At 39.5% G+C, this 25884-nt stretch overlaps 1 protein-coding gene across 4 annotated transcripts; it reads left to right on the top strand.

Moving 5' to 3' along the window:
- The first annotated feature begins 782 nt into the window (after positions 1 to 782).
- Positions 783 to 25596, top strand: ZHX1 (zinc fingers and homeoboxes 1). 4 transcript variants are annotated; one of them, XR_004480966.2, is made up of 5 exons: positions 783 to 931; positions 8923 to 9039; positions 18632 to 21481; positions 21873 to 21964; positions 23998 to 25596. XR_004480966.2 is itself a non-coding variant. In XM_004265343.3 (4 exons), exon 3 carries the CDS (start codon positions 18857 to 18859, stop codon positions 21476 to 21478), a length of 2622 nt encoding a protein of 873 aa, XP_004265391.1. In that variant the 5' UTR covers positions 785 to 931; positions 8923 to 9039; positions 18632 to 18856; the 3' UTR covers positions 21479 to 21481; positions 23998 to 25596. The 4 variants fall into 4 exon arrangements, 1 of the variants encoding a protein (XP_004265391.1); XR_004480965.2 differs by having other exon boundaries at positions 784 to 931; positions 21868 to 21964; XR_007472669.1 differs by lacking the exon at positions 783 to 931 and adding an exon at positions 4901 to 4924 and having other exon boundaries at positions 21868 to 21964.
- The last annotated feature ends 288 nt before the right edge of the window (positions 25597 to 25884 follow it).

The raw sequence follows: 25884 nt of genomic DNA, 5'->3' as shown, positions 1-25884 counted from the left end.
GGAAAAGGAAGGTTTTCGGGGAGCAGAGGGCGGCTCCGTCTTGCACCGCGGTTCGAAGTGAAGTTGAACCGAACTTTTGCTGTCCGCGAGTGGAGCGGCTGCTTTTGGTGGAGTAGGAGGCGAGAGGAGGCGGGACGGCAGTTGACAGGAGGTGGGGCTTCGGGGTAGAATCGAGAAGGGTCTCAGGAAGGCGGGGCTTCTGTTGACAGTGGGGGCGGTCTCCCGCCTAAAGGGGCGGGGCTTGGATCGTACTGCCGCCAAATGGGGCTTATGATGACAAGGGGCGTTTCTCACGATCTGGCGGTGACATTAGAAAAGCGGAGCGCTCAAAGGGCAGGGCCACAACTAACAGAGGGCCGGGTGCCTTCTGGATTGACCTGAGTGAAGACCAGGCTTCTGCCAGTAGCGGGCGGAGCTATCACCGGCAAGGGGCGGGGCCACTTCGAGACCTGGAGAAGGCGGGGCTTCTGTTGACATAAGGCGGGGCTTCCGTAGACCTGGGCGGGGCTTCTGTTGACAGAGGGGCGGGACGGTTCCCTACCTCCCGCCGTGAGGCAGAGGCCCGCAGAGGGCCGGGTCGGACCCCAGGGAAGCAGGAGGGTCCGGGAGTGGAGAGCCAGGCACGGAGCGGGGTGGGGGCGCGCGGAGGGCGCGCGCGCGCGCACGTGGGAGGGCGCCGCCTGGGCCGGCTCTTCCCCTACCCCCGCTCCCGCCCCCGGTCGGCTGCTGGGGCGCGCGCCTCGCCTCGCACCCCCACCCCCGACTCCCTACGCTCCGCGGAGTTCGCAGAGCTTCCGAAGCCGTGAGCCGACCCGCCGAGCGGTTCCGGGTGTAGGGTTCACAGGTCAAAGTTGACTCCCTGAAGAGTGCAGCCGGTTTGAAATGCAAGATGGCGGCGGCGGGGCTCTGAGAGGCACGGCGGCCCCTGCAGGTAGCTGCGCGAGCGGGCTCCGCGACCAGCGGCCCAGGGCGTCCGGGGCTACGGGTGGGGACCGGCGGCGCAGAGTCCGCGGCGGGCCGGACGGGTGAGGGCGGCCCCGGGGCAGAGACCCCGGAGAGCTTAGCGCGCTCGGCGCGGCGGGTGGCCAGGCGGATGGGCGCGGGGCGTCCAAGGGGCAGGGACCCGGCTTTCCTGGGCCGGGATCGCCGCCAGGGGACAGACCCTGAGCCTCCTTTGCGCTCCCGGGGTCTCTGCGGCCGCGGAAGGAGCTGGGGTGGGCTCTGTAAGGGGAAATTTCAGCCCTCCTGCCTACGAGAGGGCTGAGCAACTTGGGATTGTTGAAGGAAGTGAGGACTGGGTCTCCCTAGAAGGGGGGCAGGCGCCGCAGTGATGGAACACCCTAGCAATGTTGAGGGTCCTGGGGGAGGTCCGGAGCCCTGCCCTGCACGGGCGTGTGGCCTCGTGGGGACTTAGTCTCCCTGAGAGTCAGGAGAGATTCTCTTGCTGGAGCTGAGCGCACTGGTATTGGGGTTGGAGCCCGGAGAGATCCTTCGGGGAAGGGCTGTACCTCACTTCGGGTAAGGCTGGGCACCCATTTCGGGGCAAGACTCAGAGCTGAGTCCTTAAGAACTATATTAGCTTTTGAGGGAGCCCTGGGACTTAGGGAGAAGTTGATTAGAGAGAATGTAAATGTTATCCGTCCCTTTCAGGAGGGAGAGAGGGAGGCTGACCATGGACCGCTCCAAGCCTTAGGGCCTGAAGGGAACAACCTCCCGGTCTTTGCAGGGAATGAAGGGCTAGGAAGGAGCTGTGAGAGGAAGGGGGTCTAATGGCAGCAAAGAAGAGCCCTGGCGGATGCTCTTTCCCTGCGTATTTACACCAAAGTTCTAGGAAACAGGACTTGAAATTCTTTGTTCCAATACGTCTCTCCCCACCTCTCTGTGGGTAACACTAAGGGAAAAGCAAAACCCTGGAGAAGAAGAAGGAAAACAAAAAAGATAAATTAAAAAAAAATACAAGAAAGAAAGAAAAAAATAAAATAAAGAGAAGAAAAAGGTTCCGTTGGATATCCTTAGCTTATGTTAGCGCAGGATCCAGCTCTCTGGCAGGTTTCAGTGAGAGACTCGGGTAGGAGAATTAGGAAGCGGGAGAGGGGATGGATAGAGGAGGCATATGGGGAAGAGATTGGGCAGAGCGGGAATTCCACAGGGCTTTTCTGTCATCTCACCCCAGCTCTAAAGAAAAACATGAGAAGAGGCTAATCTTTGTGGGGAGAAAAAAATGTCAGGAAAACTAACTGATAGAGAATTTGTAATGTGTTTAGGTTGGGATTGCATGTAACTTGAAACGAAGAAGCAATTCTCTTGGAGAGTGAGAGGATAGCAAAAAAGGGAAAATCACAGGATTGGGAAATAGAGTAGTTCCCAGTTAGGGAGGAAGAAGCAGCTTTATCCCAGGAATAGTGACTATTTGTTGGGTTGGAGTATATGTTTGTGTATAACCTACATGAGTGCACCTTAAGATTTGTCGGTATTGGTCACTGTTTCTCAGTCTTTGTCTGAAAGCTTTAACTTGTGTTATATGGTGCTACGTGAATTATCCTTGCTTCTGAAAAATCATCCTGAAAAAGTCGTTTGTTTTTATGCCAGTGGTGAGGATGAACAGGATTTGGTGTTAACAAAGATACTGACCCTAGCATATCTCATAGATTTTTAAAAAAAATTTCTTAAGTAGAAATTCTGACTCTTGATTTTAAGCAAAAGAAATGTGAGTGCTGCCAAAAACAATAATGCTGTAACAGGGTATAAAAGAAAAAGGGCTTTCATGAATATTTTTTCCTCTTAGTTTTTCCCTTCTTACTCTAAGCATTTTAGGGCTAAGCAGACTAATTTTGTGCAAAATAAGTTGTCAAACCTTGGGTCCTTTCAATATAGAATTGATAGCATTTCATTTATCAAGGACTCTTTTTGTAGAAGAATCTCTTCAAATGCTTTATTTAGTGATAAGGATTAAAATGAAAAAAAAAAGAATTAAAGGAAGACTTGGGTAACTGATGACAGCTCTGATTCATATAGATTTCTTGAACCATTCTAGTATTTTTTAAAACAGCTTTAACGTCTTCAATAGAAATGTTTTTAAAAACACATTTCAAGTATAAACTAGTTTAGAGCTGCATGTTTGGAACATTGCTATTCATGTGTGCTGTTCTTTGGTTTCCCCAAAGTGCACGTAGGTCTAGTTTTATATTCAATTCTGACCAGATTAGGCTGGATGAACCAGAAAGGCATTGCTGCCAGATGGTTTGAAAATATGCTAAGGCTGAAAACATAAATGTGCCTGTGCTGGTGAGCGCTCATTAGTAGATGTCTCTCCCTTATAGTGAGCTGATTATTTCACTGGATTGGAGGACAGTTCACGAATGATGCAGCAATTATTTCACCTTTAATGATACTTGTGTTATAAGTTCTTTTTTTCAATAAATGTGAAAAAAAGTTTTACAATTATTTTATTTATGAACTTGATAGCATAGGTGAGGTGGCTCATTTTGGAGATTTTCTCCCTTTTGTTATTATATTTCACATTGAGACTGAAAGGTGATGTTATGATATACTATACATTTTCCTTCTTGTAATGGTAAATAGGCACAAAAATGTGATATTTGGGACTTAAATGGAAGTACTCTTAAAATTACTAAAATGATTACAAGTGTAGCTGAGGGAATAACCTTTTTATGTACGTTGCAGCATTGTGGATTTGGGCTCAAAAGACTCTATTTAGGGCTTCCCTGGTGGCGCAGTGGTTGAAAGTCTGCCTGACGATGCAGGGGACGCGAGTTCGTGCCCTGGTCCGGGAAGATCTCACATGCCGCGGAGCGGCTGGGCCCGTGAGCCATGGCCGCTGAGCCTGCGCGTCCGGAGCCTGTGCTCCGCAACGGGAGAGGCCACAACAGTGAGAGGCCTGCGTACCGCAAAAAAAAAAAAAAAAAAGGCTCTATTTATTTGAATATTAACAGTTTTGAAATTTCAGTGCCTAAGCTAGTTTTTAATCTAATATCATATTCAGTCAATTCAGGGAGGTGTCCAGAAATATCTATTGCACTGTTTGTGGTAATAGCCAGTATAGCACATTCACTTTTATGTCTAAATTTTTTCTAACTTAAAATCCTCTTAAGTCATCCTATGTAATTTCAAAAGTAATTTAAATTACATTTATTTGAAGGGGAAAAAAACTATGGCACTAGCCTTTGAATAATAGCCAGTGTTTCCCTAATATGATTGTATACTGTTGCTCTGATATATTAATAGTTGTAGTCCGTGAGTAACCGGATTTGCATGACTCAGCTGCTGATTAAATTACTAATCAGGATATACATTTGCATTTACATTTTGGAGATCTGTGTTTTATACAGTTAATTTTTTTTAATATAGATTTATTTATTTACTTATTTATTGGCTGCGTTGGGTCTTCCATGGCTGTGTGCAGGCTTTCTCTAGTTGCTGAGGGCTTCTCATTGCGGTGGCTTCTCTTGTTGCGGAGTACAGTCTCCAGGTGCGCAGGCTTCAGCAGTTGTGGCACACGGGCTTCAGTAGTTGTGGCTCGTGGGCTCTAGAGCACAGGCTCAGTAGTTGTGGCACACGGGCTTAGTTGCTCTGCGGCATGTAGGATCTTCCCGGACCAGGGCTCGAACCCATGTCCCCTGCATTGGCAGGTGGATTCTTAACCACTGTGCCACCAGTGAAGCCCTATACATTTAATTTTTTTTTTTTTTTTTTTTGGTATGCGGGCCTCTCACTGTTGTGGCCTCTCCCGTTGCGGAGCACAGGCTCCGGACGCGCAGGCTCAGCGGCCATGGCTCACGGGCCCAGCCATTCCACGGCATGTGGGATATTCCCGGACCGGGGCACGAATCCGTGTCCCCTGCATCGGCAGGCGGACTCTCAACCACTGCGCCACCAGTGAAGACCTATACAGTAAATTTTTAAAGTAAATATTTATGTAAATTTTTATGTAGGTTGCCAGGTTTTGGTCTTAAAGGGTACTTAATCTTTTCAGTTTATATAATCAGTATCCCATAATGTATTTGAAAGGTATAAAGATGGTCTTATGTACCTTTGGTCTGAACAAATATGATGATATACTTTGGAAAACAAGTATATATGAGCAGTTTAAGAGTGACTTTTTTCAAGGGAGTAAAAACTGAGTAAACCACTTTTTATACAGGATTTTTGTTTTCAGTTTTAAATTTAGATTTTTTAAAAATCATTTTATCAAAGCTTATGTAAAAAATCAAACCATTAAAGTGGTAGACATATCATATACATATTTATCATTTAAAATAAAATAACTTTGTCATTAAATTTTAGTGATTTAATATTTCCCTTAGGACTTCTGACTCCCTTTTTCCCCTTCCTAAAGGTCTTTCTCTTTTTTTGATTGTTGTGAGGAATGAAGGGACATAGGAATATTCTGATATTTCTAAGCACTTCACTCATAATTATGTTTTTCTTCTTTACTAAGTTTATTCCCTTTTACCTTCCGATATTATGAAAAAGAAGTTTGTTAAAATTTGTCTGGGGGCTTCTCTGGTGGCGCAGTGGTTAAGAATCCGCCTGCCAATGCAGGGGACACTGGTTCGAGCCCTGGTCCGGGAAGATCCCACATGCCGTGGAGCAGCTAAGCCCGCGAGCCACAGCTACTGAAGCCCGTGGACCTAGAGCCTGTGCCTCACAACAAGAGAAGCCACCGCAATGAGAAGCCCTCACACCGCAACGAAGAGTAGCCCCCACTCTGTGCAACTGGAGAAGAGCCCACGCACAGCAACGAAGACCCAATGCAGCCAAAATAAATAAATAAATAAATAAAATAAAAAAAAAAAAAACTTGGCTGGGCTTGGACTCTACTTGGGAGTGGGGTTGGAAAAAAAGAACACTCACTGTATTACTATGATAAGATTTATATCAGAAGTTTGTGAGTTCTATGAAACACCCCTTAAAACGTGTCATATATTAGTGATTTATCTTGAAGCTAAGGTCAGAGAAACTATGTGCATGTTGGGGTGGGGGGTATAAATTATGATTGATTAATGTCTACCTGCTAAAGCCAGCCTATTCTATCATTGCTTAATATGCTCAGAGGTATGAAATGGAAAATAAAATGGATTGTTTTGTGGACTTTTAAAATATTTTATAATGTTTCAACATTTAGCAAATTGTATGTGTGTGTGATAAGAACTCCTAGGATTTAGTCTTTTGACAACTTTCGTATATAACAAAGAACAGTGTTAATTATATTTATCGTGCTGTACAGTACATCCTTAGTACTTATTTATCTTATAACTGCAAGTTTGTACCTTTTGACCACCTTCATCCAATTCCCCCACCCCCCAGTCCTGTATCCTGCCTCAGTAACCACAAATCTCATCTCTTTTTCTATGAGTTTGTTTGTTTTTTGAAGTATAACTGACCCAGAACACTATGCTAGTTCTCAACATTTAGCAAAATTTAAACAAAGACTTTCTTTGTTGTATAACTTAGTTAATACCTTAAATAAGAGTCAGAAAAATCTAATTGCAGACTTACCATGGGCCAGGAAATAGTCCAAGCACTTTACATGTGTTATTTCTTTCAATACTTACAACAACCCTATTAAATAGGTACTATCATTAGCCCCATTTTACAGATGACGGGGCTATGGCACAGTCAGGCTAAGTGGCTTATCCGGGACCACACAGCGAGTAAGTGACAGAGCTGGGGCTTGAACCCATGCACTCTGGTTCCAAAACCCAAATTCTTCATCTTTATTTCCAGTCCGTCCTCTACTGCCAAAATAACTGATCTGTTTTATTACATAATGTATATGGTTGAGATGACTTATTTAATTTTCTAAGTTCACTCTATTCCTAAATTTTAAAATGATACTTTGAATTTGAGAGGTGTCCTAAAGTACTCCCAGTATCAGGACCTGAACTAACATCAGGCAAGTATGCTTTTCATCCAGAAATGCTGAGGAACTCATTTGTTGCTCCTCTAGTTGCCTTGTGCCTTTGCGTGTCTTGGCAGCTCTTCTCAGAGACTCTGGTTCAGTAAAACATCTTGCAATTACTGTGTGATTTAAGAATGGATTCAAATAGGTTACCAATTTCCTATAATATTAATAATTCATTTTGGAAAATAACCTCCCCGCTTTGACAGCTGTTTCCTATCCTCTCTTCTAGTCCACATCTTGTAGATGGATGGCTAAGGAGTGTCCAAACAAGGAGATACCAGGAAATGAAATTGTAGAATCCCAGGCTGCAGACAGAACAGGATGCTCCACTGGGTCTACCAAGAAAATGCTCTTTTGCTTTTCATGAAAATAGTGTAATTATTCAGCCTAAGCTTTAACTTACCCTACAAGTATTTTACTAAAGAACTGGTATATTTACATGATTTCTCGATTTAAGTGGGCTCTTCATAAGCAATGCTAGAATAGGCTGGCTCTAGCAGGTAGACATTAATCAACATGCACCCCAACACCCATCCCAACATGCACATAGTTTCTCTGACCTTAGCTTCAAGATGAATCACTAATATATGACACGTTTTAAGGGGTGTTTCATAGAACTCACAAACTTCTGATATAAATAATCTTATCATAGTAATACAGTGAGATTGTTCTTTTTTCACCAACCCCCACTCCCAAGTAGAGTCCAAGCCCAGCCAAGTTTTTTTTCTTTTTTTTTTTAACTTTTGGCTGCGTTAGGTCTTCGTTGCTGTGTGCGGCCTTTCTCTAGTTGCGGCAAGCTGGGGCTACTCTTTGTTGCGGTGCGCGGGCTTCTCATTGTGGTGACTTCTCTTGTTGTGGAGCACAGGCTCTAGGCGCGCGGGTTTCGGTAGTTGCAGCACGTGGGCTCAGTAGTTGTGGCTCACGGGCTCTAGAGTGCAGGCTCAGTAGTTGTGGCGCACGGGCTTAGTTGCTCCACAGCATGTGGGATCCTGCTGGACCAGGTATCGAGTCCGTGTCCCCCGCATTGGCAGGTGGATTCTTAACCACTGCGCCACCAGGGAAGTTCCCAGCCAAGTTTTAACAAACTTCTTCATAAAAGTTGTATGTAGTAATAGCAGGAATCAAAGGATAAGGTACTGAGGGAAATCATCTTCCTTAATATTCATTCACTATGGTTTTCAGAGTTTCTCTGCTTAAAGAACAATTATAAAAATGCTTCAACCCTTCAAAAGCATTATTTACTTTTATTTAATAAGACAAACAATTATAGTTTTTACTTAATTTTCCTGACTGGTTTAACAACTGTGAATAATATACCACAACATTTTTAGACACAAATCTGAGTTTTCAGAGAATTTTCAGTTTGCTTGATTTTGTACCATCTAATGCTTCACAATGCACTGATTGAAAAACCATTCAGTAGTAGCTTTCTTGCAAAAATGAAATAACCACCAGTCATTCTATTAGATATACCATATGTTTAGGGGTAGAATACCACTAATTTATTTAAGTAGTATTGGCATGTCCCCAGCATTAATGATCCACTTCATTCCAATTAATATGTAGTAGATTAGGGTACAAATATCACTAGGCTTACATGTAAACATACAAACACACACCTCCTCCCAACTCTTAGTTTAACTAAGTTGTCTATCGTAACTTTTGTGTACTAATTTTTTACAATCCCCAATTTCTTCATCTCAGCTTTCATATTATAGACTGCATATATTCACCTTTTGAAAACTTTTATTGAAAATAGTACAATAGTGACTTGGTTGTTTTATAAAATATAAAGATATTTTGAAATGTAGTTTTCAGTTTTGAATTTCTTACTAAGATTGAGTTTGGCATTTCAATGATTCTTTTAAAAGTTCTGTGAGGAAATGAAATTTTTTAAAAATTACGTTTATTTTTACAAAGCCAAAGCATAAGCTTAAAGTTTCCGAATAAGACTGAATCGTATCTAGAATAATAAAGCGATATTACTTTTTTTGTAGGAGATGGCAGATAGGTACTTTGGACCTGTTGGTAATGATGGCCTGAGCTAAACATCTCCTAATTTGAGGGGACACCCTTCTGTGTCAAAGAACAGAATGCGAAGGAAGCTATGGCAAGTATGTGTTTCATCGTTTTGGTATGGTAAAAACTCAGATACTGAATGTGCTCACTTAATATAGTGATACTATATTTGGCTAAAGTTTTAAAAGCTTTTCTTAAAAAAGCAGCAGATATATTCTTAACTCTTTTTCAAGAAATGTACTTTCAAACTTGAAAAATATAGAAGTATTGTCTGCTTTAATTTCAAAGGAAACAGCATCACACTTCATAATAAATCCATGTGGTATATTTAGAATTGAGTTTTCAATCTATTCAATACATTTGCTGACATCCACTGTGTATCAGGCACTGTACCAGGTGCTGTGGTAATAGTGGTGAAACAGACAAATGAAGGTCATGAGGGTAGAGACCTTTTCTGTGGGGAAATTGATCTAGAAAATTTACTGTTCTTTTGCCTATATCCAGAAAAATGCTTCAAGACTTACAAGAACAACTTCTGAAAATATGTTTTCAGTATACAGTCCTCTAAGAATAATTACAATTATAACATTTAAGATATTAATAATTAAATACTTTGATTTAGGTTAGGCATACCACTATTTAAATATTTGAATATATTTTTACTTAATTACTTATTATATTTTATTTACCTGATATAACTTGGCTTTTATAAGAAGCATTAGATTACATACTATACTGTTGGAAATATTTATTTAGTCCAATTGTTATTGTATATGATTCCAGAAAGTACTAGGAAAGATTCCATAACCATTAATTTGGTGGTTCACTTTCATTTTTTGTGTTCTTACAAGTTGACATTACCAACACTAATTACTGTTATCCTTCAAAGTATTTTTTAAATTAATTAATTAATTTTATTTATTTACTTTTGGCTGTGTTGGGTCTCGGTTGCTCCGCGTGGGCTTTCTCTAGTTGCGGCGAGCGGGGGCTACTCTTCGTTGCTCTGCGTGGGCTTCTCATTGCGGTGGCTTCTCTTGTTGCAGAGCACAGGCTGTAGGCGCGCGGGCTTCAGTAGTTGTAGCACGCAGGCTCAGTAGTTGTGGCTTGTGGGCTCTAGAGTGCAGGCTCAGTAGTTGTTGCGCACAGGCTTAGTTGCTCTGCGGCATGTGGGATCTTCCTGGACCAGGGCCTGAACCCGTGTCCCCTGCATTGGCAGGCGGATTCTTAACCACTACGCCACCAGGGAAGCCCCCTTCAAAGTATTTTTAAAAATTGAATGATTATATCCTGAGTGAAACAGGTAACAGTTACTTTATTTTATAAATGGGGAAGATAATGGACAGATGAATGGCTTTTCAGCCTTTCAATGATAATCTCACTTAGAATCAAGAATAGCATTCTTGTGTTAGATTGTCTGTGAAAGATTTAATACGCTTCCTTGAGAAAAGTAGGGGAAAATTATTTTCAGCCGAAAATTACTTTTGGATCATATTCACAAACTTGAATAATAAAGACAGGAGATTTCATTATAGGGCTAGTTTGTATATCACTCTCATTATGTTACATACCGACCTACATGCCAGCAGAAGGTAGAACACCAGGATGTTAGTGTCCTAGAGACCATTCAAAAAGACATTTCACTCCTCAAATCTGGGGTCAGAGCTTACCAGGAGAAATCTGTCTAGCTTAGATTCTTCTTTTAATCTTTAGCAGCGTTAAAGTTGGCTTTCTCGGGTAGAAAAAAAAAACAGGTAGAGAGGATAGAGTTTCTAACCCTTTAAGCCTTAATTAGCATTAGCAAAGGGATCTTCTGAAATTAGATAATCTTTGGCCACAGTTTCTTAGATGCTGTTACTTGGATCACATTCACTCCCGTCTGTATTCACCTTGATACTTGAATTTTTATTATTTTGAGACCATTTTGGCAATTTTCTTGAGACTTATCTCTTAGGTAATAATTCTAGGTTACAGTAATTTTTACAAACGTTTGTTGTGGGTACAAATTTGGGTTGACAAATCGCTCATTTAATTTTTTTTTGAGAACTTGACTCTTGTTTCTAAATATTTTTATATTTTAGCTTTGAAAAATGCCTCAAGTTTGTAAAGACCAAAGAAAAATTTTGTAATTAAAAAAAGTATCCTCTTGGACACTTTTTTTTTGAAAAAACATGGTAGATAGCATTTGTTTTAATTTGAGTCCATTATTCTTTGTTCCTACTGTTATTTCAGGCATTCTGTGATTTTGGTGGATTTGTAACTTTTAGTTTGAATACAAACATGTAAAAATAAGTATTTTCAGCTGGCTAAACAGAACTCTGACTCAGAGAGGGAGAAGTGAAACTAAACAGAATACAGAGTCCTAAGAGTTCTCAGGATAGGTATAAATACACATTTCAAAGGATTCTTAGTTTGTATATTTTAGTTGTCCTAAGAACAGTTTTACTTAGTTGGTACTTGGTCAAAACTAACACAGTACTTAAAAATCATAGTTATCTTCTAAATGTTCTTATTTGACCCAGAATTGGCCTAAAAACAAAGTTTGTTTTTATTCGCATAAAATCTTACCAAAATAACATGCCTTTGTGGCTAACTAGGCCAATAAACTGTTAATCATTTAATTTAAAGTACAAGCCAGTCTGAAAAATAGAGGCTTGGAAATTCAGTGTAGCTATGGACCTACTTAGTTATAAAATTTTTTAAACTTTTTTTTTAGCACTAAGCATAGAATTTGAAACAATTCACTAACTTTTTATAGTGTATTACATTGAGAACCTGTTTTTAAATCTCTTTAAAAATATAGAATATCATTAAAATATAGTTTTCTCTTATAGAGAAATAATGATTCTAAGTTCAAATTTGCATTTGCTATCTTTATAAGAACTGTGCCTTTTCTTCTGAATTCTACTGCAGGACTAATTCTTTGAATGAATTTATCATCCTTGTTTCATTTTTATATAGTCTACAAATTTAGATATACACTATTCACACATAAAACTGATTTGTTATGGTAGAATTATAGATATTGGTAAATATTTGTTGAATATCCATTGCTGTGTTTTAATAAATAGAGTGTTTTATATTTGAGCATGTTTTCGTATTCTAGGGACTAAGGTAATTTTATTAGTAAGGATTTTACCAGTGAAAGTACTGTAAAGCGAGCACAGCTGTTCTTTGTAGCTCCTCTATAAATGAGTGCTTAATGAAGTAGAATGTAGGTTATAATACACAATACACATATATTTTAAAGCTTGTTTTTTCCCCAGCAAATATTATTGGAGTCTTAATAGGCGCTGTTTGGCCCTGAGAATATAGTGGAGAGCCATGTAAGAAGAACTACTCTTAGAACTGCTCCAGATTTTTATTCTGTGATGAAATAAATTTTGCCTTCACTAAATGCTTTTCTGCAGAGAAAATTTCATGTAATTATTTTCATGAGTTAAGAATCATGAATTGATTAAGGAGCATCCTACCCTCCGGAGAAGAACCAGTGCGCAGGTAGAACCATGGAAATTGGCTTGGCCTATATCTACACCCTGGAGATTATGTGTGGTCTTGCGGGCTCTTAGAACCAGTCTGACTTCTCTACCGTGGGGCAGCAGTCCCCAAAGACATCTGGAATACCCCTGAATGCTGTACACAATCAGATTCTTCTTCCTCCTGAAAAAACCTTTATGTAGCACATGTTTTTGCTTTAAAAATAGAAAGTAAACTTTGTTTCCAGCTTGATACAAATGACCATAGAAATATTTTAGTCTATTTGCAGTTTTAAGGCCTTGAAACTATTGTTTGTTGTATTTACAGTAAAGCAATATCATAACAATATTAAAGAAAACTTGTAAATACCACACATAAAAAAATTTCACCATAATCTCACGTGAAAATTTCATTTTTTATGTTCTCTCTAGTCTTTGTCCACATGCATACATATTTTCCCATAGTTATTTTATAATCAATATACAAATTTTGTTCTGATTTTTAAAAATTTAACAGTAAATGGATACTTTACCATATTCCTTAATTACTTTTTTGAATATCTTTTTTTTTTTTTTTTTTTTTTTTTTTTGCGGTACGCGGGCCTCTCCCTGCTGTGGCCTCTCCCGTTGCGGAGCACAGGCTCTGGACGCGCAGGCGCAGTGGCCATGGCTCACGGGCCCAGCCACTCCGCGGCACGTGGGATCTTCCCGGACCGGGGCACGAACCCATGTCCTCTGCATCGGCAGGCGGACTCTCAACCACTGCGCCACCAGGGAAGCCCTGAATATCATTTTTAATGGCAGTGTAATGGATTTGATCATTTATTTTTTTAATGTATTTCTCTACTCAAAGAGTAACTGAAAATAGCATTCAAATATAATTATATTTACAGTGCTGGATGCATTTAGAGCATGATTTTTTCTTTTATTGGCAGACTTCACTTTAATTATGTTTTAACTGCAAAGCCACCTAGCTCCTCAGTTGTGCAACTAAACTCTAACCCTCTTTTATAGGTAAATAGTGCAAGCTTCTGCAAATTGATTTTAAGCTTTTTTGAGTTGACTTTCACAGGGAGGATGAGATGCCTGTCAGCTAATAGAAATTTCTATATGGCAGTTTTCCTGTTTCAGCTCCACTGCACTGTAATGATGAAAGGAGATGAATTGAAACCACACCATGGAAATTCTTATTCTGTATTTTTAACCCCTTTTGCTTTTTCGTTCAACTTGTGTGCTGATTATGATCATTATTATCAACTTGTCAGCTGATTATGTTGCTTGAGAGATAGAAAGAAAGAGAATAATAGTAAATAAATGGTATTTATTTATTCCAAAAAGAATTTTTCAGGGACTGGGGGAAAAAGCATTAGTTAGGCACCTGCTGTGTATCAGAGTGTGTGAAGCATTTTTATTTGATCAGCCTCTGAGGTAGGATACCAGTATTCTTATTTTCTCCAGGGCAGCCTTCTCTGCTTCTTTTCTAGAAGCCTCCTGTAGTGTGCTTATATAGTTCCCGATACTTCCTCTCTCATTGCGTTGATCATAGTTAGTCTAAGTAATTGTTTACTGCCTGTTTTCCCTGCTCAACTACTAGAATCTGGCAGACCAGAGATGATCTGTCCTGGTCACTGCTGTAATCCAAGTGCCCAACACAGTGCCTGGCACGTGGTTGACCTTCAACAAATAGTTGTTCAGTGGATTTGTTGAACTGAAGAATTTTGGTTTTATAGGTGAGAAAACTGAGGTTGATATGACGTTGATATTGGGTAACTTTTCCAGTCACCTAACTACTAAGTGACAGAGGAGACTCTAAAACCTGTGGTTTTACCCTACACCACAAAGCCTCTGTGAACTTATCCCCCTGGGCCTGGGTTTCTTCTTCCATAAAAAAATGGGACGATTGGGCTTCCCTGGTGGCGCAGTGGTTGAGAGTCCGCCTGCCGATGCAGGGGACACGGGTTCGTGCCCCGGTCCGGGAAGATCCCACATGCCGCGGAGCGGCTGGGCCCGTGAGCCATGGCCGCTGAGCCTGCGCGTCCGGAGCCTGTGCTCCACAACGGGAGAGGCCACAGCAGTGAGAGGCCCGCGTACTGGTAAAAAAGAAAAAAAAAAAAAGGGACGGTTGTGCTGAGGTCCCTGCTTACCCCCCAGAACATGACTTTATAATAAGGACCACGAGGATGCCCTTGTTTGTGCTTTGATTTATTTTTAGGTTATATCATAATAATAGAATTGAGCCATTGGACCAAATCTTGAGGCTCTTTTGGAAACTCTTAGTCTCCCTTTGGAAATATGTTAAATAATATATTGACGCTGGTTTTGTTAGCAAAATGTGAGCAAACAGTTTTAGAAGTGAAGAGGAAAGAGTATTTCTCAGGTCTATGTAGTTGAGTATAGAAGTAATCCAGGTTGAGGCAACCTAGGCTACTCAAAATAATCAGATTTTTAGTCTTTTGCATTACTAAAGATTTTTTTTTAAGCCTTTCTTTTTTTTTTTTTTGCGGTACGCGGGCCTCTCACTGTTGTGGCCTCTCCCGTTGCGGAGCACAGGCTCCGGACGCGCAGGCTCAGTGGCCATGGCTTACGAGCCCAGCCGCCCCGCGGCATGTGGGATCTTCCCAGACCGAGGCACAAACCCGTGTCCCCTGCATCGGCAGGCGGACTCTCAACCACTGCGCCACCAGGGTAGCCCTTAAGCCTTTCTTTTAAGTAGCTTATTTAAATTTAATTATAATTTTCAAATTATACATTTAAGTTAAAATATTTAATTTAAATAAATTTAATTTATAATTTAGAATTTTCAAATTCCTTTCAAAGACCAGTGCTTTCAAAGGAAAAAGCACAATTGTGTGTATATATCATTAGATAATAATACATGAATATTTTGTAATTTTCATGACTTTAGCAAAAAAATAATTAAGGTTTTAAAATTTTATATCTGTTTCAGTTCTTACAAACTGACCATCCTGAGCTAGTGAACTATAAGGAAAAGAAATAAAAGTAATAATTTCGTAGCATGTTCCTATTTTTATACTAGATAGGATAAAAAGTAAGAAGTTTAACCCAAGAGCTAGAGAACCAGAATAATAAAGGGATCTGAGCTCCTCAGGTTTCTCTTCTGTATCTTTTTATTAGTATGGGTTACTCTGTTCTACTCCTGGGCGCTCCAGTCCTGCCTTTTAGAGTGAAACAACCTGAAAGTACACATTAAATTCACTTTAGCTTTCACATTTCACTTAGCACTGGCAAGCTGAGGATTTTTGATGAAAGTATTTACGTTTTTTTTTTTTTTTTTTTGCGGTACGCGGGCCCCTCACTGTTGTGGCCTCTCCCGTTGCGGAGCACAGGCTCCGGACGCGCAGGCTCAGCGGCCATGGCTCACGGGCCCAGCCGCTCCGCGGCACGTGGCATCTTCCCGGACCGGGGCACGAACCCGTGTCCCCTGCATCGGCAGGCGGACTCTCAACCACTGCGCCACCAGGGAAGCCCCAGTATTTACATTTTTAAGGCAAAGACTTCAGACACATCTCAGAACCCATCAGAGGTGGAAGTAGGGATTGTGGGGTCCGTGGGATGGGGTCAGGAAGTAGTTTAGCTTCTATACTTCTCCGACCAGTGGCTATATTCTTTAATCAGTTTTGCACTTAGGCTTCTCATAGAATTTTGTTTGAAGAAAGGGCTGTCCTGCTTACAACAAAAAGTTTGAAAACCACCATTTTCAGGAAATGTAGTTTCAAGAAAAACCCCTCTATCTTTGACTTCTGGCTGTTAATATACCCTAACTAAATATAATCTAAGATTCTATGAGAATAACAGTCACAAAATAGCTTACTCCCCTGCCTTTCAGCAATTCTCCTTCACTGTTAAAAATGTGGGTGCTGCTCATTGGTTACTGTTCTGCTTAAAGTCTTATTTGAGGAATTCCCTGTTTCTAATGAGGAAAAAATGATAAAAACAGTGGTGTTCCTTATTGAACTGAGTAGGAGAGATGGTATTATCTTAGTTTATAACATTTAGTTAAGAAATCATTTTAAATTTCAGTGATTTCTTTATGTTCCCTTAGAAATCAAAAAATTTTTTTTTTTTTTTGCGGTACGTGGGCCTCTCACCGTTGTGGCCTCTCCCACCGCGGAGCACAGGCTCCGGACGTGCAGGCCCAGTGGCCATGGCTCATGGGCCCAGCCGCTCCGCGGCATGTGGGATCTTCCCGGACCAGGGATCGAACCCATGTCTCCTGCATCGGCAGGCGAACTCTCAACCACTGCGCCACCAGGGAATCCCCAAAGATTTTTTATAGAAAAAAAAGAACACTAACACTTTTGAGAGTGGGGTTTGGATTGTTGATGCCATTATTATTACTAAGCTGATGCTCTTTATTTTGTAATATGGGAAATCAGGACATTTAGTCTGACTTTTGGTCCAACTTTCCACCTGTTGCTTGGATCCATCAAATGGATATGTAGTATATATTTGAATAATCCCAGTGAGGAGGATCTTACCACCTTCAAAGGCAGGACATTCTCTCTTTGGACAGCTCTGTTTCCTAAAAATGTTTCTCCCTTTACTGAGTCATGGAGACCTAGTTTTGCTATAATCTTTGAAATAAACTTTTTCTCCTCAGTTCAGCTAGGACAAGGATTATGCTAGTAAATGAAAATAGTTCCAATTCGTGGTACAAAATAAGTGATACCACTTACTGTATTCATTTTCATTTGGTTTAGAATTTAGAAGCACGCCAACTTTGATTTAGCATGAAAATTGTATTTTAACTATTTTGGGTGCAAAAGTATTAAAATGTATTTGTATGAACATAACTCACTTTTTCTTGATGATTCAAGGTCATTCTTGTGAATTTCAGCTACGTTTTTCCATGGTGATGCCCTTAGGGCATTTTGAATTTTACAGGACTCTTTTCCTATTCATTCTAGTTCAGGTTGGAAGTAGTTTTTTGTGTGTGTGTGTGTTGGGGGGGGGGTGGATCTTAGTTCCCCAACCAGGGATTGAACCCCGGGGCACAACAGTGAAAGCGCTGCAACCTAACCACTAGACCACCAGGGAACTCCCTAGTTCAGGTTAATAAGCATTTAGTGAGTCTCTACTTCCAGGCTTCTGTATGCAAAAGGAGATATAGAAATGTATGAGAAGTCAGCCAAGATAGCTCAGCTGGGAGAGCTTAGATTGAAGACATAAAGGAAGTTGCCTCCATCCAGAGTTTCAGGAGCTTTGCTATGTCTCAAAAAAGCTATTACTTTAAAAAAGAAGGAAAAAATGAATAAGGAAACTGGAGGTTTCGGGACAGAAGTGTAACATTCCTCTGGTACAATATGGTAAGTTCTAGACTAGAAAATAAGCCGGGGAGGTTGGGCCGAGCTAAGGGGAGAAGGTGATCTATCAGGCAGATTTATAGAGAGGTCATCACACCCAGCGCACAAACAAGTGTCCTGGCACAAGGAATGGCCTGCACTGAGAGTCCTTAGAATAGCAATCGTTTTTGCTCTGTGCCTAAAACATAAAGAAATAGGAGATGGTAGGAAATTGAGGTTGCAGCCAGGATGTGAAGAGAACTACATGTGGCTTAAGGAGTTTGAACTTCATTCTTTCAGCACTGGGGACCCATCATAAGCTTGAAGTCAGGAGACTGACATGATTAGATATGTTTTACCAATTTTGATAGCATTGTGGAGAATGATTAAGATAATGTTTCTGAAACTTTGATCATTTATATTCTGCCTTTGTTTCTTTTGCCATACTTGGGCATGCTTTGGGGATAAGACAGACCAGGAGGAAGAAGCGGGCATAACTGATGGATTGAATTTCTTATACACTTAGTGGTCATAGTCTTGAGTATCTGTGGCTGCTTTTATAGTTTTAAAGTTCCTCCCCTGTTAACAGATTACCATTTCACACTGATATTAGTATGCCTGCCGAAGCAGACTCTTTTTCCCCCTTCCCTTCCAATGTATAGCTGGCTAGCTGAAAAATCCAAATAAACAAGCCCGTGGGCTGACCCATGAGGTACAGTACATGACCTAAGGTGAGTTGGCTTGGAGACATCTATTTTGACCCTTAGAGGACTTTTTTCCTGGTCTGGTCTTATTCTACATCTTTATAACTGAGCTCTCCAACAACTTCATGTAAGTGAAATATAACTGTAATTTGCTTAATAGATCATAATCACTCATTTAAAAACATTTTTTAATTTATCTTAATGTAGGTGATTGGAGTTGTGCTTCAAAAATTTCAGCAGTTCAGCAGTATTTTATTTGCCAACCATAAGCTCTTTACTTGATAGCACCATGAAAAAGCTGCTAATGAGACTTGTTGAGCACAAAGACAGACTTGAAGAACCAAAAGCCATTGTTTTCAAATGAAGAATACTGAACAGTTTTAAGCCCCAATGCTTTTTAATCACCACTGAGATTTCCCCCATAACATCAGAATGGCAAGCAGGCGAAAATCCACAACACCCTGCATGGTCCTTGCCAGTGAACAGGATCCAGACCTCGAGCTGATATCAGATTTGGATGAAGGTCCTCCTGTACTTACACCTGTAGAAAACACCAGAGCAGAGAGTATCTCAAGTGATGAAGAAGTTCATGAATCCGTAGACTCTGACAATCAGCAAAATAAAAAAGTTGAAGGTGGCTATGAATGTAAATATTGTACTTTTCAAACTCCAGATCTAAATATGTTTACTTTTCATGTGGATTCAGAACATCCCAATGTAGTGCTAAATTCATCCTATGTTTGTGTCGAATGCAATTTTCTTACCAAAAGGTATGATGCACTTTCCGAGCATAATCTGAAATATCACCCGGGAGAAGAAAATTTCAAGTTGACTATGGTGAAACGAAATAACCAGACAATCTTTGAACAAACAATAAATGATCTGACTTTTGATGGTAGTTTTGTTAAAGAGGAGAATTCAGAGCAAGCTGAATCGACAGAAGTTTCTTCTTCGGGAATATCTATCAGTAAAACTCCTATCATGAAAATGATGAAAAATAAAGTGGAGAACAAACGGATTACAGTTCATCATAATTCAGTTGAGGACGTTCCAGAAGAGAAAGAGAATGAAATCAAACCAGACCGTGAAGGAACTGTGGAAAATCCAAGTTCTTCAGCTTCTGAATCGAATACAAGTACTTCCATTGTAAACAGAATACATCCAAATACTGCCAGCACAGTTGTGACCCCGGCAGCAGTTCTTCCTGGGTTAGCACAGGTTATCACTGCTGTATCAGCTCAGCAGAATTCCAATTTGATTCCCAAAGTCCTCATCCCTGTTAATAGCATTCCTACCTACAATGCTGCATTGGATAACAACCCCCTTTTGCTTAACACCTACAACAAATTCCCTTATCCAACAATGTCAGAAATTACTGTTCTTTCTGCCCAAGCAAAATATACGGAGGAACAGATCAAGATATGGTTTTCAGCCCAACGTCTAAAACATGGTGTTAGCTGGACTCCCGAGGAAGTAGAGGAGGCGAGAAGAAAACAATTCAACGGAACAGTCCACACTGTACCTCAGACCATAACTGTCATCCCCACCCACATTTCCACAGGGAGTAATGGTTTACCATCCATCTTACAGACATGCCAAATAGTTGGCCAGCCAGGACTGGTCCTTACCCAAGTGGCTGGCACGAATACCTTGCCAGTAGCAGCACCTATAGCCTTGACAGTGGCAGGGGTTCCAAATCAAACAAACGCACAGAAAAGTCAGCTCCCAGCCGCTCAGCCTACTGCAGAGACCAAGCCAGCAGCAGCAGGAGCCCCATCCTCTCAGCTTGTAAAAAATGAGACTGCAGTGGCGAACCCTGATGCGTTCGGCGTTCGGGCAAAAAAGACTAAAGAGCAACTGGCAGAATTAAAAGTTAGCTACCTAAAGAATCAGTTTCCCCATGATTCCGAAATTATCAGACTTATGAAAATCACAGGGCTGACAAAAGGAGAGATTAAAAAATGGTTTAGTGACACAAGGTACAACCAGAGAAATTCAAAGAGTAATCAGTGCTTACATCTCAACAATGATTCCTCCGCCACTATTATCATAGACTCCAGTGATGAAACCACGGAATCCCCAACTGTTGTTACTTCACAGCAGAAACAATCCTGGAATCCTTTTCCAGACTTTACTCCCCAAAAGTTTAAAGAGAAGACGGCAGAGCAGCTTCGTGCCCTACAGGCAAGTTTTCTCAACAGCTCCGTACTTACAGAAGAAGAATTAAATAGGTTAAGAGCGCAAACCAAACTTACCAGAAGGGAAATTGATGCTTGGTTTACAGAGAAGAAGAAATCAAAAGCTTTAAAGGAAGAGAAAGGAGAAATAGAGGAAGGCAATGCAGGTAGTTCCAAAGAAGAAACTGGAGAAACTTCTCCTGGAGATGAGTCTAGTGCACCTAAGTCAGGGAGTACGGGCAAAATATGTAAAAAAACACCCGAGCAGTTGCACATGCTTAAAAGCGCATTTGTCCGAACACAGTGGCCGTCGCCAGAAGAGTATGACAAGTTGGCTGAAGAAAGTGGGCTTGCTAGAACAGACATAGTTAGTTGGTTTGGGGACACCCGTTATGCTTGGAAAAATGGAAACTTAAAATGGTACTACTACTATCAAAGCGCCAATTCAAGCAGTATGAACGGTCTGTCTTCTCTTAGAAAAAGGGGGAGAGGGAGACCCAAAGGAAGGGGAAGAGGAAGACCTCGCGGGCGGCCCAGAGGAAGCAAGAGAATGAACAACTGGGACAGGGGGCCGTCCCTCATCAAATTTAAAACTGGAACTGCAATACTTAAGGATTATTACCTGAAGCACAAATTTCTTAATGAGCAAGACCTTGATGAACTTGTTAACAAATCACATATGGGCTACGAGCAGGTCAGAGAATGGTTTGCTGAAAGACAGAGAAGATCAGAGTTAGGTATAGAATTATTTGAGGAAAATGAGGAGGAAGATGAAGTTATTGATGATCAGGAAGAGGATGAAGAAGAAACAGATGACAGTGACACTTGGGAACCCCCACGACATGTGAAGCGGAAGCTTTCTAAATCAGATGACTGAAATGTAAGTTGTTAAGCTGCGTGTGCATTCACCAACCACATACATTTAGCACAGTCACCTCGTATTTGTCATCGTCACTTTTGACGGATTTTTTCTAAAATAGTTTCTCTTATGCCTCATAAGAGGACTAGGTGCCATGAGTATAGCCAAGAGATACGATTATCATGTGTAGTCTGATTCTTGTGATGGTTATGTTTATTATGTAGAGTTTAATGTTGCCTTAATTATTTTTTATGTGAAATGTTCTTTACTTTGTTTTAAGGGAAAGTTACCTATTCTCGAAGAAGGAAGACTGGTGGGCGGGTTGGGGATTCACACATACTAAAGATAACTAAAATGTATTTCTTGCAACCCTCCTTCACTAAAGCTTCATTTTTTGCCTGTTTAAGGAAAGAATTCAAAAACGAAAACTAAAAAGAAGGGGAAAAGTATACCGAAGGAAAGACTTACCACAGGGGTGAAGATTGCTCAGTTTTAGGAAACTAGGTGAAAATGGCTATCTCTCTTTCTTTATTCATTGTATTGCCCCCCAAACTATTAGATTTTTAAATAGAGTTTAAAATGCTTTAAGTATTAAAATTATTCAATTTTTTTCTATTAAAAGCCAAAGGTCTGTTTTAAGCAATATATAAATTCATGTTTGCTTAGGTGGCATCTGTCTTTGAAAACTGTGATATAAATTATTTCTGTTTTAGGGATCAGTGGTAAATAACAGATTTTATATTAAATTAACTCAATTGCCTAAAATGTCTTTTCCTTATTTGATATAAAACAAACCTGCTACCAGCAGAAACACATTATTAAGTTAAAAATATCTCTCTGTAGGCATAAAAGTGCAAGTATATATGCTTTAAATTTGAAAGGTTTGGCCTGTTCCTTAACTCTTAATTCTTTTATAGATTGGATTAATTAAAATTTCACTGTAGTTGCAAATCCAGATACCTGATTTGGAGTTAGAACTTGAATTCTTAATACTTTTGGAATTCAGTAGCATAGTTTGCTTCTTTTCTACTCTCTGTTTTAGAGTGTTCTAGGATAAGACTGTACTTTTTTTAAAAACAGTGCAATTGTCATGAAGTGTTTGTATCTGTCCATCAGTCCAAAAGCACCTTGTTGTCAGAAATCACTGCAGTGTTCTGAAACAGCAGGGGAGGAAAAGAGGCTTAGACCCTCATCATGTGAGCATATTTATTATACTTACTTCCATAGCTTTTTGCATCCTTACCCCATCTGCTACTTTTATGCTCTCTTATTCTACACAGAATTTCTTTAATTCCCCCATGCCTTCCTCCCTGGTTTTATTTATTTTGTTTTAACAATTATTTATAGAGAGCTTAATATGTACCAGGCACTATTCTTATTGCTTGGCAGTAAGCAAGATATTCTTTTTTTCCAGATATTCTTTTCATTAACAGTTTTTTTTTTTCAGGCAGAAAAACAGATGAGACTAAAAATGCACCTATTTTAGAATGAATCTCACTCCAGGTTATAGAGCATAATGTATCCTTGTGAGTCACAAGAAGTTAAACAGTCTTGTACGGCTTTATCCTGAAACGCAGCCCTCCATCTCCTTATGTCAGAAATCTTCAGGACAGGCTTTCTTCTGACCCAGATGCAGAAAATATTTTTTTACAGGCTTTTTTGTTGTTGTTGCTAAACACAAGAATGTGCACTCGGCCAAGACTGAATCAACAAATTTGTTGCTGCAGTGAATTGTTGTCGTTGTTGTAGTAGTAAGCTCTGCAGTGATTTTGGAGGAAGTTGTAATCTCATTCTAAAAATAATGTGAACTTTGTTGTACAGCTTAGTTTGACCTTACTTTAAGTTTGTGTGGGTAATTCTTAAGTTATATATCAATACGTTAATGGACACTAGGGTCAGAAAATTCACACAAAGCCATGCATGGTTTTTAAAAAATTGTATCGTATATGTTATACATGTGCTTTTGTGGTACCTATATTGGCATGCTCTAATTTTAAAATATGCAAAAGTCTAAAATTATAAAACCCATTAATTACCAAGTTACCACTGGCTTAACAAAATAATTTTTCATCTTATAAAAGGATTCACCATAAATTTCCTCTAAACAGTTACTTCTTCATTTAGATACGGTTTAATTTACCAAAAAAAAAAAGTAACTAAAACCTTTCCAAAACAGTTACTGCAAAAAAGTGATAAACACATATGTCTTTTGCACAAGCTAGCCCCATATATAAAAGTCTTTAGATTTCATAGTCTATTATGAATACAATGAAATATATACTTCCAACTAATATTTTTTTTATAAATTATTACATGTAGGTAAAAAATGTCTATAAGCAAATCTGGTATATGCAGAACATATACACTGGAGTTGCACACAAAATCTGCATTACACAAGATACATATGGCAAGTGATCTCAGGATTAATAAGCGAATACAGAGGATGTATTTTAATCGTTTTTGTTTCTAAAAGTGGTAAATGTTAAAATATGGTTATCTTTAAAATTTTAGTTTTTTATTATGTTTTTCTTTTATAGCTGCCTAAAACGTTGGAGGAGAATCAATTCTTCAACTCCAGATGTCTGGTTTACTGTGAATGGGCTCAATCTTTGATGACACTGAAAATGTTTGGGGGCATACACAATCTCAAAAAATAGAATCCAATACCCAAAAACAGTGGGACTCAATGTTGTGTCAAAGTTAAACTGCTGCAGACGGCAGGAGTCCTGCAGCGCACACAGGACACTAATTAAAACAACTTGTAAGCAGTCACATTTCAATGAAGTGCATTTTTATTCTGATATGATGGAGACATTCTGATTCTTAGACTTTCTGAGGGGGTTTAATGACCACTAGAGCTTGTCCTCATATTCTGTTCAGCTTAATACTGTATGTCTCGTAAGATGGGCCTTATTGCCTGTATTCTTTGATATATGATTAAGATTATAGCTTTGAGTGACCAAACATTTTACAGAGTAAAACTTGTTTGAAGCAGGAAAAAGAAAAATCTGATTTATTTCTATGTCTCATTTCTCAGGCCCTGCACTAAGATTAAGGAGTTGTGCGTGGGTTTATGTAATTTCAGCGTAAGTGAAAAACAGGCTGTGGACATATTGGAGCAAGAAGGTTTTGTGGTATCATTGGCGCTTAATGATTGGATCTTTCATTGAACACATTCATGGATACCACTATTACTACTTGTAATACTCTGTTACTTTTTTTCATTAGAAATTGAATTAGCTTTTTCTTAAACCGAACATAATCAGTACTGAAGAAGGGAAAGAAACTGGCATAAGAATTTGGATAGGGTGAAACTCTGAAATAAATATTGTACCAAAAATGTGAAAAAGAACCATGTAGTAAATATTAACTTAGTGTTTTCTTACAATCGTATAGAAATCAGAAATTTTGTACAGGTGACAGATCAGAATTTTCAAGAATTATCTTTTGGTGAAATTCTACTTTGTGTAACAACTTCAATGAATAAAGAAAAAAATTCTGAACTGATCAGAATGAGGTAAAACTTAGCTTCTCACTTACGAACATGGCAGTGTTCACTGTTAACTCTTGCCATTTCAGGAGACTGAAAGTTCCTCCTAACTCAAACTTTGTAAAGACCGGTGCTGTTCATTCGTGTTGAGAAGGACCCTTTCCTTTGTGACTACAGGACCATTTTTCAAAATGTGCTTTCTTCATAGAAGAAATGTTCAGTTTCATTAGCTTTGGATTTTAAAATGTTTTTCTGAATAACCAGATGTAGTGGGCTTGGCCAGTTTATTTTATCTAATTTAATGAATAATAAATATTAAGCTCTTGTTTTTACCTAAATGTTTGTCATCTAATGAAAATGTTATGAAAAAGCCTTGACTATGCATGCTGCTTTCATTTTTATAAACTTTTCATTTTTTAACTATAGCTTTATTAGTAATTCCAAAATGCTGCAATTTAGCTTATTTCTTCATTCAAACAGCTGGCTTTGTGGGTGGCTTTTTCATACTACTGTTAACTTTTTTTAAGAGAAGCAATGTAAAGACAGTAACGATTTAATGCACTAAACTGTTCTTTCTTTTACACGTTTAAAAACTTCTTAAAGCACTCTGTATTATAATGATTAAATTGCTCCCTTTTTTAAATCATTGCTAATGTGGTCTGAGTTTTGTTTGACAATAATTTTAATGTTTTCAAAATTTGAAATGTCAAGTATTGGAAATGAAACCTTTGAATATATTTATATTATGTTTCCCTTGCAATATGTTAACTTTGTATAACTGTAAATAACTATTAGTAATTTTTCCCCAGTCTCTTAAGACTTGACACTTAAATCTGCTCTGATGTTTGCTAGCTTTTAAATATATTTATTTGACAGAGCAAAGAACCCTCTTCTCCTGGTTAACTGTGTCCTTGAATACAAAATAAAAGTTAGC

This window comes from Orcinus orca, chromosome 17 (genome assembly GCF_937001465.1).
Source record: "Orcinus orca chromosome 17, mOrcOrc1.1, whole genome shotgun sequence".
Taxonomy (NCBI): domain Eukaryota; kingdom Metazoa; phylum Chordata; class Mammalia; order Artiodactyla; family Delphinidae; genus Orcinus; species Orcinus orca.
This window is presented reverse-complemented; position numbering and strand designations above follow the sequence as displayed.

Bases quoted from the DNA above. Each gene is read 5' to 3' on its own strand.
- ZHX1 (XM_004265343.3), top strand. From the start codon at position 18,857: ATGGCAAGCAGGCGAAAATCCACAACACCCTGCATGGTCCTTGCCAGT.